General features: G+C 39.6%; 1 protein-coding gene across 3 annotated transcripts in view; it reads right to left on the bottom strand.

Moving 5' to 3' along the window:
* Window positions 1–2,041: 2,041 nt before the first annotated feature.
* The window catches only part of msl1a (MSL complex subunit 1a), a 19,259-nt gene continuing 7,697 nt past the window's right edge, over window positions 2,042–13,603 (bottom strand). For 2 of the 3 annotated variants that reach the window (XM_020512913.2, XM_020512914.2), the window contains exons 3-8: window positions 12,640–13,019; window positions 10,715–10,779; window positions 6,471–6,538; window positions 4,999–5,123; window positions 4,701–4,773; window positions 2,042–3,427 (exon numbers count right to left, since the gene is read on the bottom strand). In XM_020512913.2, coding sequence (XP_020368502.1) covers window positions 3,337–3,427; window positions 4,701–4,773; window positions 4,999–5,123; window positions 6,471–6,538; window positions 10,715–10,779; window positions 12,640–13,019 — 802 coding nt within the window. In that variant the 3' untranslated portion in view covers window positions 2,042–3,336. The remainder of the gene's footprint in view (window positions 3,428–4,700; window positions 4,774–4,998; window positions 5,124–6,470; window positions 6,539–10,714; window positions 10,780–12,639; window positions 13,020–13,603) is intronic. The other variant, XM_048614368.1, reaches the window with a different exon arrangement.

Genomic DNA, 13,603 nt, shown 5'->3' with positions numbered 1-13,603 from the left:
CCTGCATGTGCGGTGACAGTGCCTTATGCGCCAGTTTTCCCTACAAGTAATTACAGCAGCTTGCTGCAAGACGTAGCCGCTCCCAGAATAAAGAGGGCAGTGGGCGTTTGGGCACTGATTCACAGCTGAAATCAAATCGATCTTATTGCCTCACTTTCTGAAACCCTTCATTAAATCAGGGGCTGGTCCGCAAATGTTGCAGATTTGTCATTTTGTTAGGGTGGATGAATTCGGTAGGATTGTTAAAACCACACGAAACTTTAGTACCATTAACATGATGATGAAAGCTGCTAAGGGCACAATGACAACATTTCAAAGGCATAGGGATGGGTATATGAATAAGAAGGGTTTGGAGGGATATGGACCAAATGCTGGCAAATGGGACTGGATTAATTTAGGATATCTGGTCAGCATGGATGAGTTGGACCAATGGGTCTGTTTCAGTGCTGTACAACTCTATGACTAGTCTTGTCTCTATAAATCAAATTATTGATTTGGCCCCTGGGACCTCAGCTGCTTCCCTTGGATTTGTTTTTTTTGACATTTTTCTATGCAATTTTTCTGTACGGTACCTTTAATTTTGTCACACACAATTCATTTCCAAATAACTTCAGTTAAAATTAAGTGCTAGAAAGCATTGTTTTTAGGTAACCTACTTTTAAAAGATAGGTTAGTGTTGCTAGATTAGCCACACCCCAGCAATAAAAGAAGTCAGCCACACCTCCCATTGAAATATCTTAATCACCTTGTGTCCCATTCTACAATAGTGCTGTGTCATCAAGCAATGGGGCCAGGAGTTGACTGTGTTCTTCCAAACAGTCCCAACAAGGACCTTATCAATCAATTTGTAGTACGTTGCACAGACTATAAAGGATCAGAGTCAGAAGCCGACTCTCAACAAACTTTAAAAAGTGTACAAAACTGGACTACTGCTCCTTCCTGAAAATGTGCATTCACTGGCTTAGTTTCCTGTACCAGAGAGCTGTCCACAGAGAGGTCAAGTTGAATAATGCTTCACTCCCACAGGTGATCTAATTGATACATATAAAATTTTCTTAAGCTTCAACAGGGTAATGCTGAGAGGACGTTTCCACTGGCCAGAGAGTCTAGAACTATAGTCTTGGAACAAGGGAGTCCACCTGCTGAAGGAGCGATGCTCTGAAAGTTTGTGATTTCAAATAAAGCTGTTGGACTATAGCCTGGTATCACATGACTTCTGACTTTACTTAATATTGAGATGAAAAGTTTCTTCGGTGAGGTGGTATAAAACTTTGGAATTCTCAGGCCCTGAGGAGAATAGACGCGCAGTCACAGAGTTTGGCCGAGACAGAAGTTGATTGTATTGTTTGGTTCGTAAAGGAGTTGGGAATAGGGCAGGGATGTGAAGTTGAGTTAGAAGGTCAGGTTAAGACCTTATTAAATGGCACAGCAGGTTCTAGAGATTCCAGATCCTACGTTTGAACTGTAAGTTGATGCTGTTGCTCATCACTTATCCCCATACTCCAGGGACTGTGACACTCATGGAAGAGTAACACCAAATTAATCTATATTAGCTCTCACATCAATCTGAAAATTCTGGGATTATATGTCACAGCAGGACCCAAAAGGAAGTTATCTAAACTAGTTACAGCACAGCAGTAACACATTCCCTCATGTAATGTGCATGCCCACACAGGCAAACAAGATTGCTCACATATTTTTCAGAGCATTTGGCTCAGCCAACATTCTTCCCTCAATCAACACCATTGCAAAAACTGGCCTGGTAAACTGATTGTTTTGTACAAAGTATCATGACAGGATCACCAGCTCTGAAAAAGTTTAGAATGCTCAGAGAACATAGAGTACACTATATAATAGCAGAAGATCATCTTCCTAATTATTACTTACAAGAAAACTACTGGACAAGTGCAGAGTTAGGAACTATCGCTGATTTCAACAGTGTCACCCAAGAATAGCTTTACTTGCAAGCTCACAAGAAGATTTAAATGTATTCTGGATATTGAACATAAAACAGTTCTGTGCGAGCATGAAGCAAGTTTACTCGAGGAACGTAACAGGAGTACAGAAGTTACCTGCCATGTTTATTTTTGCATCCACCAAAACATAAGTTACAACATTTAAACTGGAGGCTCATTTAAAATAAGCCTTGAACTACACGGAAATTTTCCTGGAAGGCTCACCTAAACACTACCTTTCAGGATTTGTGTGTTCATAATGTGCCCTTGGTGATTGTGCTCATGAGAAAAAAAAAATCTCATTAAGCATCCAGTGATGATGCATCAACCACAGGTTGGGCACAGCAGGAATCTCAATAATTCAAAGCATTTCCTCCTTCAATAAAATTTCAGGCTCTCAGATAAAGCCACTACCATTGGAAATGTCCATTCCTCCTTTTGAGCAATACAGTCTATTGATCCCCACTCTCCCTTTCTTATTGCTGTTGCTTGAGGTTTGTATCATGATTTTACATCTACTGGATTCTGAGCCATTTAAAATTAAATTTCACTTTGAAAATTCCCCTGGGGTTCGGCTAGACTCGAATAGATCCTAGTAGTGAAAAAGACCCAGTTTTCTGTAGTCTGTACTATTCCTCTGTCAGCCGAAAGGCCCTCTGTTTTCTGTCTTGCTGGGCTGAAACTCACCATGGGTTCCAAGCGAAAGGGCAGCACACCACCCACTGTGAGAACAAAGACATTTACATCTTCTGCTTAACTCAGTTTCTAACCCAAGTCCCAGGAAGGAACAGTGGCCTGTCACAGTGAATTAGCCAACACTCTCCCAGGCTACAAGGAACGTTGGCAATTTTCAGGTCTGAACAATGGGTTCAGAGAACTGACAAAAGGGATACCGTCTCTTTAATGCGTTGGTTTAATCAACTTGTGAGGGCAGGTATTATCTGAAAAAGAAACACAAATAACCAATTCTGAGGAAGTAGAGCTGCTTGCAACATTTTTTTTTTTACATAACACAAACTTTTTTTTAAAAAAGGTGCAAGATTGCTGTACAAGATCTCAAATCTTTCTGTACACGGTTAAATTTGCAGAATGAACTAAATCAGACCAGAACTCTGTCTGAATTCAACAGACAAATACAGGAAAAATAACTGATTTCACTTCAGTAAGAGAAGTGAAAGTATAAAGGCAAGAGACGAGACTATTCAGTTATTGATACAGTGACGATCAATTATAAACATCAATATAAACACTGAATGAGATCAATCAGGTGTGTGGTCCTTAAGAAAACCCACAGAGCTCTCTGCCGGTTGGCATCCTAAGTGCTGGCTTGCAGTACAGTTTGCAACTCGGCAGTATACAAGTCAAAGTTTGTCCAAAGCATCTATTTGCGGCATGTTCGATGTGGCGTCTGTTTCTTCTGTATGTCTATCCTGCATCTGCTGCGTTCATCCAACCATGGTAACTCAAAGTTCCTGCAGAGGAGGACGACGACAGTTAAGTGCCAGGCTGATTTACTTTGGAATTATACAGGTCTTCTTTCCAAGTGAATTTTTTCCCTCCTCTCCTTAAGAAAGAGATGCTTATTTTCAAATTGCTGACTGTACCTTCCAGAATATGATTGTCTTGAGAGGCATTGGCAATCACAGATCACCAATATCAGCCCCAAAAAAAACATTAGTGCAGAAGGTGGGAGATGCCTGGACCCAGGTGATTTAATTTGAGATGAGGGGGGAAAATATATGGAAAACATAATTTGTATTTCTTGAACTGAAAACAATATATGCTTGAGATCACAGCAGGTCAGATAGCATCCATGGAGACAGAGCAAGCTAACGGTGAGTCTAGATGAGTCATCTATACTCTTTCCACAGATGCCGTCTGACCCACTGATCTCCAGCATTTGTTGTTTTCAGTACAGATTCCAGCATTTGCAGTTATTTACCCCCACATTGCATATCTTGAAACCAGTTTTCATTAACACTATTCAACTGATGTCTTTTGAATGTTCAACTGCATTGGAAAGTAGTAAGAGAAAACAACTGGAACATTTTACGTGTTCAAAAGAACTATTTCTATAAACGAAGCAGATTTAGATGAACAGGGCGAGTTGGCTGATCAACCTGATTAATCCAGAAAGAACTCATCTACTTATCTTAAAATGATTTGAGATGATTTTTCTGCATCCACCATTCTACCCACTGGTCCATTCTGTACATTCATCAAAATGAGTGAAGGATTTCTTGGATACATCAGCTTTAACTTTGCCTTTTGATTAGTTTGATCTGTTTTGCCAGAGTTTAATTTGTATGTTATACTTAGCTTTTGTATACTATCTGCCATCTTACATATCTGCAAAGTTGGTTCATTATCTGAACAGCAAAATTTGTACAGTATTTTCTGTTAACTATGATTCCCCTAAAATTACAGGATTTCATTTCCTGACTCTCCTCTGAAAGAGCAAATATCATATACAAAATAGATTTGGGCTTTCCCAATCCAAGTATAAAATATTGCAGTCCCATAGCACAGATCGCCATTAAATGCCATTCTCAGTAACAGATGATGGCTAGCGCAAGGACTGGGAACATAGCAGATTAGGGAGTGAGTTGTTGTGGGGTAGAGAGTAGAAAGTTTTATTCTTAATCTTGATCATAAAAATATGCATTTGAACATTCAATGTACAAATAACTCAATCACAATGCTGGGTTCTGAATGAACATTACAGCACGTCAATGAGAAACTTACTGTTGTGATAACTTAGGTAGAGGTCTCCCAAAAGCCACCACCGGTAGAAATGGGGTGATTACCAGCGATTCCACTACGAAGAAAGGAGAAAAGAATTATTTATTACGATTATGCACTGAACAATTTTGATCTCCCATTTAAAAGTTAAATTTTCTGGGGGGAGAGACACTTAAGTTTCACAAAGATTTTGATCCCCAGAACTGGAAGTGAGTGGCCCATTTGTAAAATTTTTCTTTGCAACACATTTAAGAATTGATATTATCTATTGCTGTTTGCAATTCACAGTATTTAAGCCTACCATCATCAGGTTCAGGGAAAAAGGACAGGATTTCTGGCTCCGATTCCTGAATTCCTTTCTTTTTATACATGCGCAGTTGCAAACGTTGTAGCAGCCTTTGTTCCCTGATCCTCTGAATGTCCCACCTACAGAAAAAATAAAGAATGATATAGAAGTTACAGATATCATCAGAAGGGCACACAATTCTAATGAAAGTAGTTCCACAATGTTCTGCTGCACCTGGAACTGTGAAATTTGCCCCACTTACACTATAGGATAAATTCCACATCACCAGCTCCAGGAAACGATAGGTACACAGTCAGAAAAATTAATAGAAGCAGCTGCTGAGTTCTTCCATTTATATTAACTGCTGTCCTGGAGGACAATCCTAGAAAGCTAAATTCCATCTAGCAGCAACAGAGATAATTCCTTCAGATTAAACTGCTGTCATTAAAATCCAGGCTGTAACAGCAGTGCTGAAATACTAACTTTAAAAATCTCAAACAATTAAATGGGCTAGCCAGACCACGCACAGATAAAACTAGCTCTCAGTTTTCTTAGTGCATTCTAAATGGCAAACCTCAAACTTGTTTGACTTTCTGCAATATTGAAATCTTTAAAATCCACTGAAGTATAATGAGTAATGGTTGTACAGGTGAATTTTTAAAGATTGCGATGTACAATGTTATTTTTAATACAAATATTCCAGTTTTTTTTTTTGAAATGACAAATTGTTCACATGTGATCATGTTGGATTCAAAGTCCCTTTAAGTGTGTGGAAATAACCTTCTCTGGAACTGCTTTGATAAGTAGGACATTAGAATTAGGGCTTTCCCTTATCCCCAGTGGATAATTGTACTAGTTCTCAGCCAAGCCTCTAGACTGTGTCTCACAATTGGAAAGTATTTCATGTCAGTAGGATAGGAATGTTATCTGCCTGAGAGAAAATAGGCATCACCCTGCCTCTTAAAGCACACCTTCAATCTTTTGAGTGAACATGGAACTTAATATCAGGGAAGTGCATCCTGCTTTCCAGATTAGAGATCAGCATGGATGTAAAAATAATAATGTGGTACTAAAAAAAACTTAAGTCCTATTGCCCCAAAAAGTATTTTATTACAATTTTTAAAAAGCATTATATTTCAAAGTTGCAACCTGCATAATTACATTAACATTTATAGAAAACAGACATTTCCTATTTGGTAGGAAATGGAATTCACCCCACTGTCTTTAACCTATGATCCAAGAAATCTGATGAACCCTAGTTGAAAATGGTGAGGCCTGAACTCCGATGTACTGTTTCAGTACACATGGTCATGTTTGTGAGAAATAACAATTAAATCCAGTTCACTGGCATTAGCTAGTCAATCTCTTTAACCTTGCTACTTCTTCAATTAAGCGAACAACTGGCAAAATTAAAAGCCGGTCCTAAGATTGGCAATGTTCCTTTTATTATTTAAAGCTAAGTCCTCAGGTACTGAGATGTCAATTACCTTTTCCTTCTTTTCTCATCAAGCTCCAGTTTTGCATGTCGTTTCGCAAACACACAGTCGTCTAAGTTCTAAAATAAATAAACTAAGTTAGTGAACCACTTCACTTTTAAAGCACAACAACTAATAGTCACAGATTTCTATACAATTTCGTTCAGCCAGCCTGTTGTGATTGTAGTCAAGTTGGCTGTGGATGAACTCTTTATGGGTGTAGCCTGAATGGCGGGGTGGAAGAGAACAAAGTAACAGGAACATCTGCTTGGCATGGGAAGTGTTACTATTAGCAATCCCTGCTATCCAAACAGACATTTACACGAGGTGATACCAGTCATCTTTAGAATTTAGTTAAATTCCTCTTCATTGCGTGCACACAAATGTCACAAGTGTTTCAATTCCAGGACTGATTATAATTTTTAATGTTTCATCACTTGAGATTTCTATAGTCAGCTTCACTAAGATAACCACAATGAACCAGTAGTTAAGTCATTTCTCCTCACATTCAACTCTGGATATTTCAGTCACAGGTTTCCTCAATAACATGCAGTTTTTCTAAAATATACGCTCATTGTTGCATGGGAGTCTCAGTACGTGGAGATCATTTAGTGTCATTTCAATTTAAAAACAAAAATTGAAATGGCATGACATTAATTTGAGAGAGATTAATTAATATTTCATTAGGTAATCCCATCTGGGCATTCCTGTTCTTGACTTCTGTACAGTTCACTCCTTTGGAGAGATCAGGCAAGGACAGACCTATGGACATTGATGGACAGCCATCTGGCATTCAGCACGAAGCATCCTCTTTGGGGAGAGAAAGTGGGCACTGTCTGTGCAAATGTACCCCAATGATGGATTTATTGGCTTCAGGAGCAAGGTGAGAACAGTTCGTGGTGGTGGGTGATGAGAGAGCAAAAGGAAAGAAAAAAATCATTTGCTACTGTAGATGACCACAGAATCAATTACAGTCGATTATGATAATAACGCGATAGTTCCATGTTTGTGTGATCTCGCATGGAGAAAATCACACAATTGCCGCGCCATTTAAAATAATGGGGCCGGATATGCATTATAGACAATACAGGTAAGGAAAGTTCATGTTCTACAAACAGTGGTCTAAATTCTTCAATCGCACTAAAGCCAATTCACGTTGAAGAAACACGCGTTGTAGCAGAACCGACTGTATACGAGGCTTTGGAAACCAAAGCGTTGTCACCTCAGGCAACATACACCAGTGTGGTAGCCCTGTAAAAAAGAACTGTTCTGAAGAATGTTATATTGCAAAATGCATTGGCTAAAAGGCATATAGATTATTAACATTACAATACACATTTATTGGTCAAACATTAACAAGTTCAGGACATTACGACATTCCAGTTCCACTTGCTGCACCAGGTATTATACTTTATGGAAACGCTTCATAGAGATATACAGCACGGAAACAGACCCTTCGGTCAAATTCATTCCATGCCGACCACATATCCTAGATAAATCTAGTCCCATTTTCCAGCATTTGGCCCATATCTCTCTAAACCCTTCCTATTCATGTACCCATCCAGATGCCTTTTAAAAGTTGTAATTGTACCAGCCTCCACCACTTCCTCTGGCAGCTCATTCCATACACGCACCATCCTCTGCATGAAAAAGTTGCCCCTTAGGTCCCTTTTAAATCTTTCCCCTCTCACCTTAAACCTATGCCCTCTAGTTTTGATTTCCTCTACCCTGGGGAAAAGACCTTGTCTATTTACCCTATCCATGCCCCTCATGATTTTATAAACTTCTATAAAGGTTACTCCTCAGCCTCCGACGCTCCAGGGAAAATAGTTCCAGCCAATTCAGCCTCTCCCTCAAGGTCAAACTCCCAAACCCTGGCAACATCCTTGAAAGGGTTCAGAAAAAATTACAAGTTTCACAACATCCTTCCTATAGCAGGGAGACCAGAACTGAACACAATACTCCAAAAGTGGCCTAACCAATCTCCTGTATAGCCGCAACATGAGTTCCCAACTCCTATATTCACTACACTGACCAATAAAGGCAAGCGTACCAAACGCCTTCTTCACTATCCTACCTTCCTGCGACTCCACTTTTAAGAAACTATGGACCTGCACTCCAAGGTCATAATGAAGACAAAGAAAGGCCCAGGGTCTGCTGCTGAAATTAACACTAACATAATAAGTGATAAGTTCAATATTGGCACCGCAAGATCATGATCAATGATTTCACCATGAATGAGAGCCCTTCTGCATTATTAGGAACACCCACTGGTGGTTCCTAAAATTGTTGTTTTGATTTCCGAAAGTACAACTCTGAAAAATGCACCAGTGAGATAATCTACATGCTTTCCCTTTCTTGTTTAAAATGTACGAAGTATGAAGTCTAAATGTATGAAGTTCATTTTTGAACCAAAAGGTGTTTTGTCTGATATAACTGATCCAGATGATTTGGTGATACAGATGCTCCCGAAAAAGCAGATATCTTTTGACGTCAATAGATGTTTTCTACCACAAACTGGAAGAAAAAAATATGATATCTGAAGTACTGTCAAGTTCCTATAAAGCACTGCAGTTTTGTGCAGAGTGCAAAAACACCTTAATTCTCAGCTTATGGATGTAAGCAGCCTATGACTATCACTGATACCCATATTACGATCATGGAACAATGGAAAGTGACACTCACCGCTCAGGGACTTTTTATAATCTGCCTGGGTTAAAACATTAAAATTATCAGGTACAGGAACATTTAACAAAGCTTAAAAGGAATCTTATTCCACTTTCAACAAAAAAAATTGATATTTTCCTTTAGCGTTTCTCTAGGCAGACTGAAATGAGACCCCCCCCAAAAAAGGACTGCTTTATTGCTTACAATGGCAGACATTTTACCTCAAGGATATTTCTTGTGTCATGTTGCAGCAGCATATTCCTGCCACTAGAGGTTCTCATAGTTATCTTTGGAAATAGAATTCCTTCACTACCAGGTGAACAATCCTGTTGCATTGCAACATTACACAAGTATCATGGACCTGGATATTGTTGACTGCTAATTTTGGGAATCCAAACACAACTCCATTTTCATTACATAACATGACTTCAATCTGTGTCAAGTTTGATTTGGTACATGATATCATAAATGATGGAATTTCATATATTTCACAGTGAAAATGCATATTCTATTTATGTTGCAAACATTGAAACGAACAACAAAAATAAACACCTCCAGTGGCAGCCAGTTACATTCCCAATAATGACTGTGCCTGGTTTCCATTCAAATGGCCACAGGATAATGAATACATTCAGACTGCCAACACTCAGCTCCCTCTGCCAAAGCCACTAAAATGGTGGAGTGTCTGCACTTAAATCACCTCACCCCAAATAGAGCAGCAACCTTTTAATTTTAGATCAATTATGAAGGAAGAAGATGAGAATAAACATGCGCTAATGCAAGCCAAGAAAGAGGCTGCCATCACCCTCTTGTTCACAGCAAGCTGCCTAGTACACTTAGTTAAATATCTTCACTGCTATTTACATTGCATGGTCCGTGGCTGGGGATTAGGGAAGCAGTGGACACCAAGCAGTAAGAGGAAGTGATTATGCATATACTGATGAGGAGGCTCAAAGCTGGGAAGGGAAGTACCACAGCTACTCTTAAATTCTCAATGGTGCATTGCCCTGTACAAATGTTCAATGTCTACGTATCTGTCAGAAGTTAATCTTATGATTTTCCAAGATGTTTCAGAAATTACATTTCTTGTTCCAGAAATTCTCATTTTCAACTAGATTCAACAGCTTTCAGGTTAAAAAAAGTGTTAGAGAGGGGTACTTGCAGCATTCCAATCTATACAAAAGCAGAAACAATACCAACTTGTGCTATTTAACTGGAGGTTTTGCTCCCCTTCAGCTGCATACACAAAGGCACTGCCTCAGAAAACCCTGGCCAGGTCCATCATTTATGTATTTAGGAAATATCAATTTTTCTCCTTTTCCTATTCTCAAAGGTCACTGTACAACCAACATTTCCGCAGAGGTGTTTAGATGCTGTCAACATTTGCACTCCCTGACTGATTGAAGTCAATCATTAAGGATAGCAGGATGCTGCAATCCCAGGATACAATGACCAATCAAAACTAGGTCCTGTTCATCTAAGGCAATTCAGCATATGGCAGTGCTTGAGATAAACTACAGTAATCAGTCAGTCATGAAGACACCAAAAGACAAATCACCAATAGACACTCCCAAATTTTGTTGCTATACCTCAATGATTTCATCAGGTTGCAGGTCTACGAGGGGTTCCGCCGAGTGTTCCTTCCAGGATGGAACTACAAAGAAACAAGATTTAAGGAAAAAGAAGACCAGGTTTAAATGTCTGCTTTGAAACAGTTCACCACAGGACTTGGAGAAACTTAGCTCTCAGTCAGGACGGCTGATACTTTGTAGAATGGGACCTATTAAACATTGTTCAAACCACAATACTTCCTGCCTTTGATCACACAACTTAAAAAAAATGTCCCAGCCCACAAAAATCAGGAATGCTAGTGGGGGTGTCATCCTGTGCATCAATTTTACCTACCTCTTACTTGTTCAGCTACCTCAAGAGAATTCCAGCATTTGTTTCACTATCAAGTTCTAAAACTCAACATGTAACAAACAAGGTAGGAATATACCGCATCTTTGTTCTAGTGAAAACACAGCAAGCTTTCAAACTGAAAAAGGGTTCTGTTGGACTCACTCAGTCCGTTTGAATCAATGATTTAAAAATCACACAGGTAGCTGAAGGCTGGGAAGCATCACTCTAGTTGTGCGCACCAGTACATTACATAGAACTCTATCTTTCCCAAAGCAGGAAAGAGAATTGGATTCCAGCTTGCATGGCTCTGAAAAATCAAGTTGCTGTGAGAGATGGGCCAATTCTGCATATCTGGAAACAATGCACAAATAACAGCAATAAAAACAAACCGCTGGAGAAATTCAGCAGGCCTGACAGCATTAGTGGAGAGAAAGCAGAGCTAAAGTTGTGTCCAGTGACTTCAGAGTCTGAAGAAGTGCCACCAGACTCTAAACGTTAACTCTATTTCGCTCTACACAGATGCTGCTGGACCTGCTTAGTTTCTCCAGCAATTTCTGTTTTTGTTTCAGAACTTCAGTCCACTGTTCTTTATTTTATACACAAACAACAGCAAATGCTTTTCTATTTTCTTATGGGATTTGCAGTTCAGCAGTTCTCTCTGCAGCTGCCCAGAAAGATAATGCTACAAACTTTGTAGTTGGTGGTTGGTGGAATAGCCAGATCTGCCCAACATTCTCTGCCTGGGACACAGACATTTATGAATCTGGATGCTTTCTGCATAGGCAAGCAAACTATTTTAAAACATTGCTTCAGCTCATCCAACAGCACAATGAATTTTTCTCCATAGAGCAACTCATAGCAACAAGGCTGTAAGCTCAAACCTCCAGCTTTGCTGAATAGAAACGATCACTCTCAGGACAAAATCAGGCCGCAATACTGTAGGTTTGGGAGTAAGGGGAAAAAGGCAATTTGAAAAACTTAAAGTTGCCAATTATGGTAGCTATTCAGCAACACCTTACACTAGAGGTACACATGTGAAAGCCAACAGCTGACAGGACTTGTCTCAGCAATAAACCAGACAGCCACTGACAATCGCTGCACCCCATTTTTGAACACAGAATTCATTTGATGCACGACAGACTACTTGGGAAAGACCACCTGAATACGGTTTCAAAATCTTCAAAGACATAGAGAGAGAGGAATGAAAACACCGAAAGTGAGGTTATACCAAACAACCTTTGACACTTGAGCTAGAATCATGATTTCTACATCTTTAAGTACAGGACTAGACAGTTCTGTTACAACAACCTTTACACAATAAAGATAATGATAGACTGCAAGGCCTTTCTCTATTGCCTTGCATCTTATTAATTGGAGGAATTACATTGTGACAACTGACATACCTTTATGTTATAGTACATGTTGATGAAACAGATTAACAAACCATATCAGAAAACAAATCTGAACTATATCTCACCATTCTGTTCGGTAATGACTTTGGCAATACCTAAAACAAAATCCACCTACTTAAAACTTTGAATCTTCCCCCTCATTATCAGGCCATTTATTGAAGGTATTAAGGCCTCGAGATTGCCACACTCTTTATACTAACTTGCTACAGTTTCTTCCTTCTTTGGTGAAGGTTCTCGTAGAGGAGAGGGTGGCCGGTGATGCCACCGACACAGGTACATCTCAGTGGTGCAGAGGTATGGCTCCTCTTCTATGTCATTAGAAATAGACTGATCTTTGCTGGTGGGTAGACCTGGAGTCTTTAATATGGTTGAAGGTTTGTAGACACCCTCAGTCTGAGATTTGGATTTCTCTGGAGTTTCTTTACTTCGCAGTTCTCGCTTTGAAACTTTGTCGGGCAAGGGGCTGCTCGACACCTGTCGCAGCGGAGAAGATTTGACCAGTTTTGTCCGAACTCTTGAAAATTCAGCTGCAAGCTTCTTCACTGGTGCTTTTCTTTCTGTTGTTCCTAGTGTAGATTTCCTGAATACAATCAGAATTAGATTAGTTTTTATAAAACAGGCGACCAAGATCTATGCTGTACACAAATCTGTAAGTCAGGACGGTAACCAAAGACTTCTATTCTGTAGTCATTGCTGAGGAGGAGAAAGAAACTTCTATTTGCTCAAAGGGTCCGTTATAGCAATTATCCTTTATTGTCTTATAGTGAGATTGTGCAGTAAAAGGCCAATATGTGCCAATAGATTCAAGAGAGCGCAATGATGCTTTGCTTGGCCAAAGATAGAGTACTCCTCAGGGGTTCCAATGTTTATGCTGAGGGGAGAGAAGCAAGGGGTGAAAAGCACCAGAACAATGATCACTTGATGTACAAATGATAAAATGAAAGTGTGAATTTGTGTCACCTTTAATGCTTTCCACATTTTAATTTGGGACCAACTGGCAAGAATCTGCATCAATAACAATAGGCTATTAGCATTGTTAATGAGATCCCTTATTCTCCCCTGCCTTGGATCAGGCAGTGAATGTCTAGTGGTAGTAGGAACTGCCGATGCTGAAGAATCTGAGATAACGAGGTGTAGAGCTGGATGAACACAGCAGGCCAAGCA

The sequence above is a fragment of the Rhincodon typus genome, chromosome 30, assembly GCF_021869965.1.
Source record: "Rhincodon typus isolate 14 chromosome 30, sRhiTyp1.1, whole genome shotgun sequence".
Taxonomy (NCBI): domain Eukaryota; kingdom Metazoa; phylum Chordata; class Chondrichthyes; order Orectolobiformes; family Rhincodontidae; genus Rhincodon; species Rhincodon typus.
This window is presented reverse-complemented; position numbering and strand designations above follow the sequence as displayed.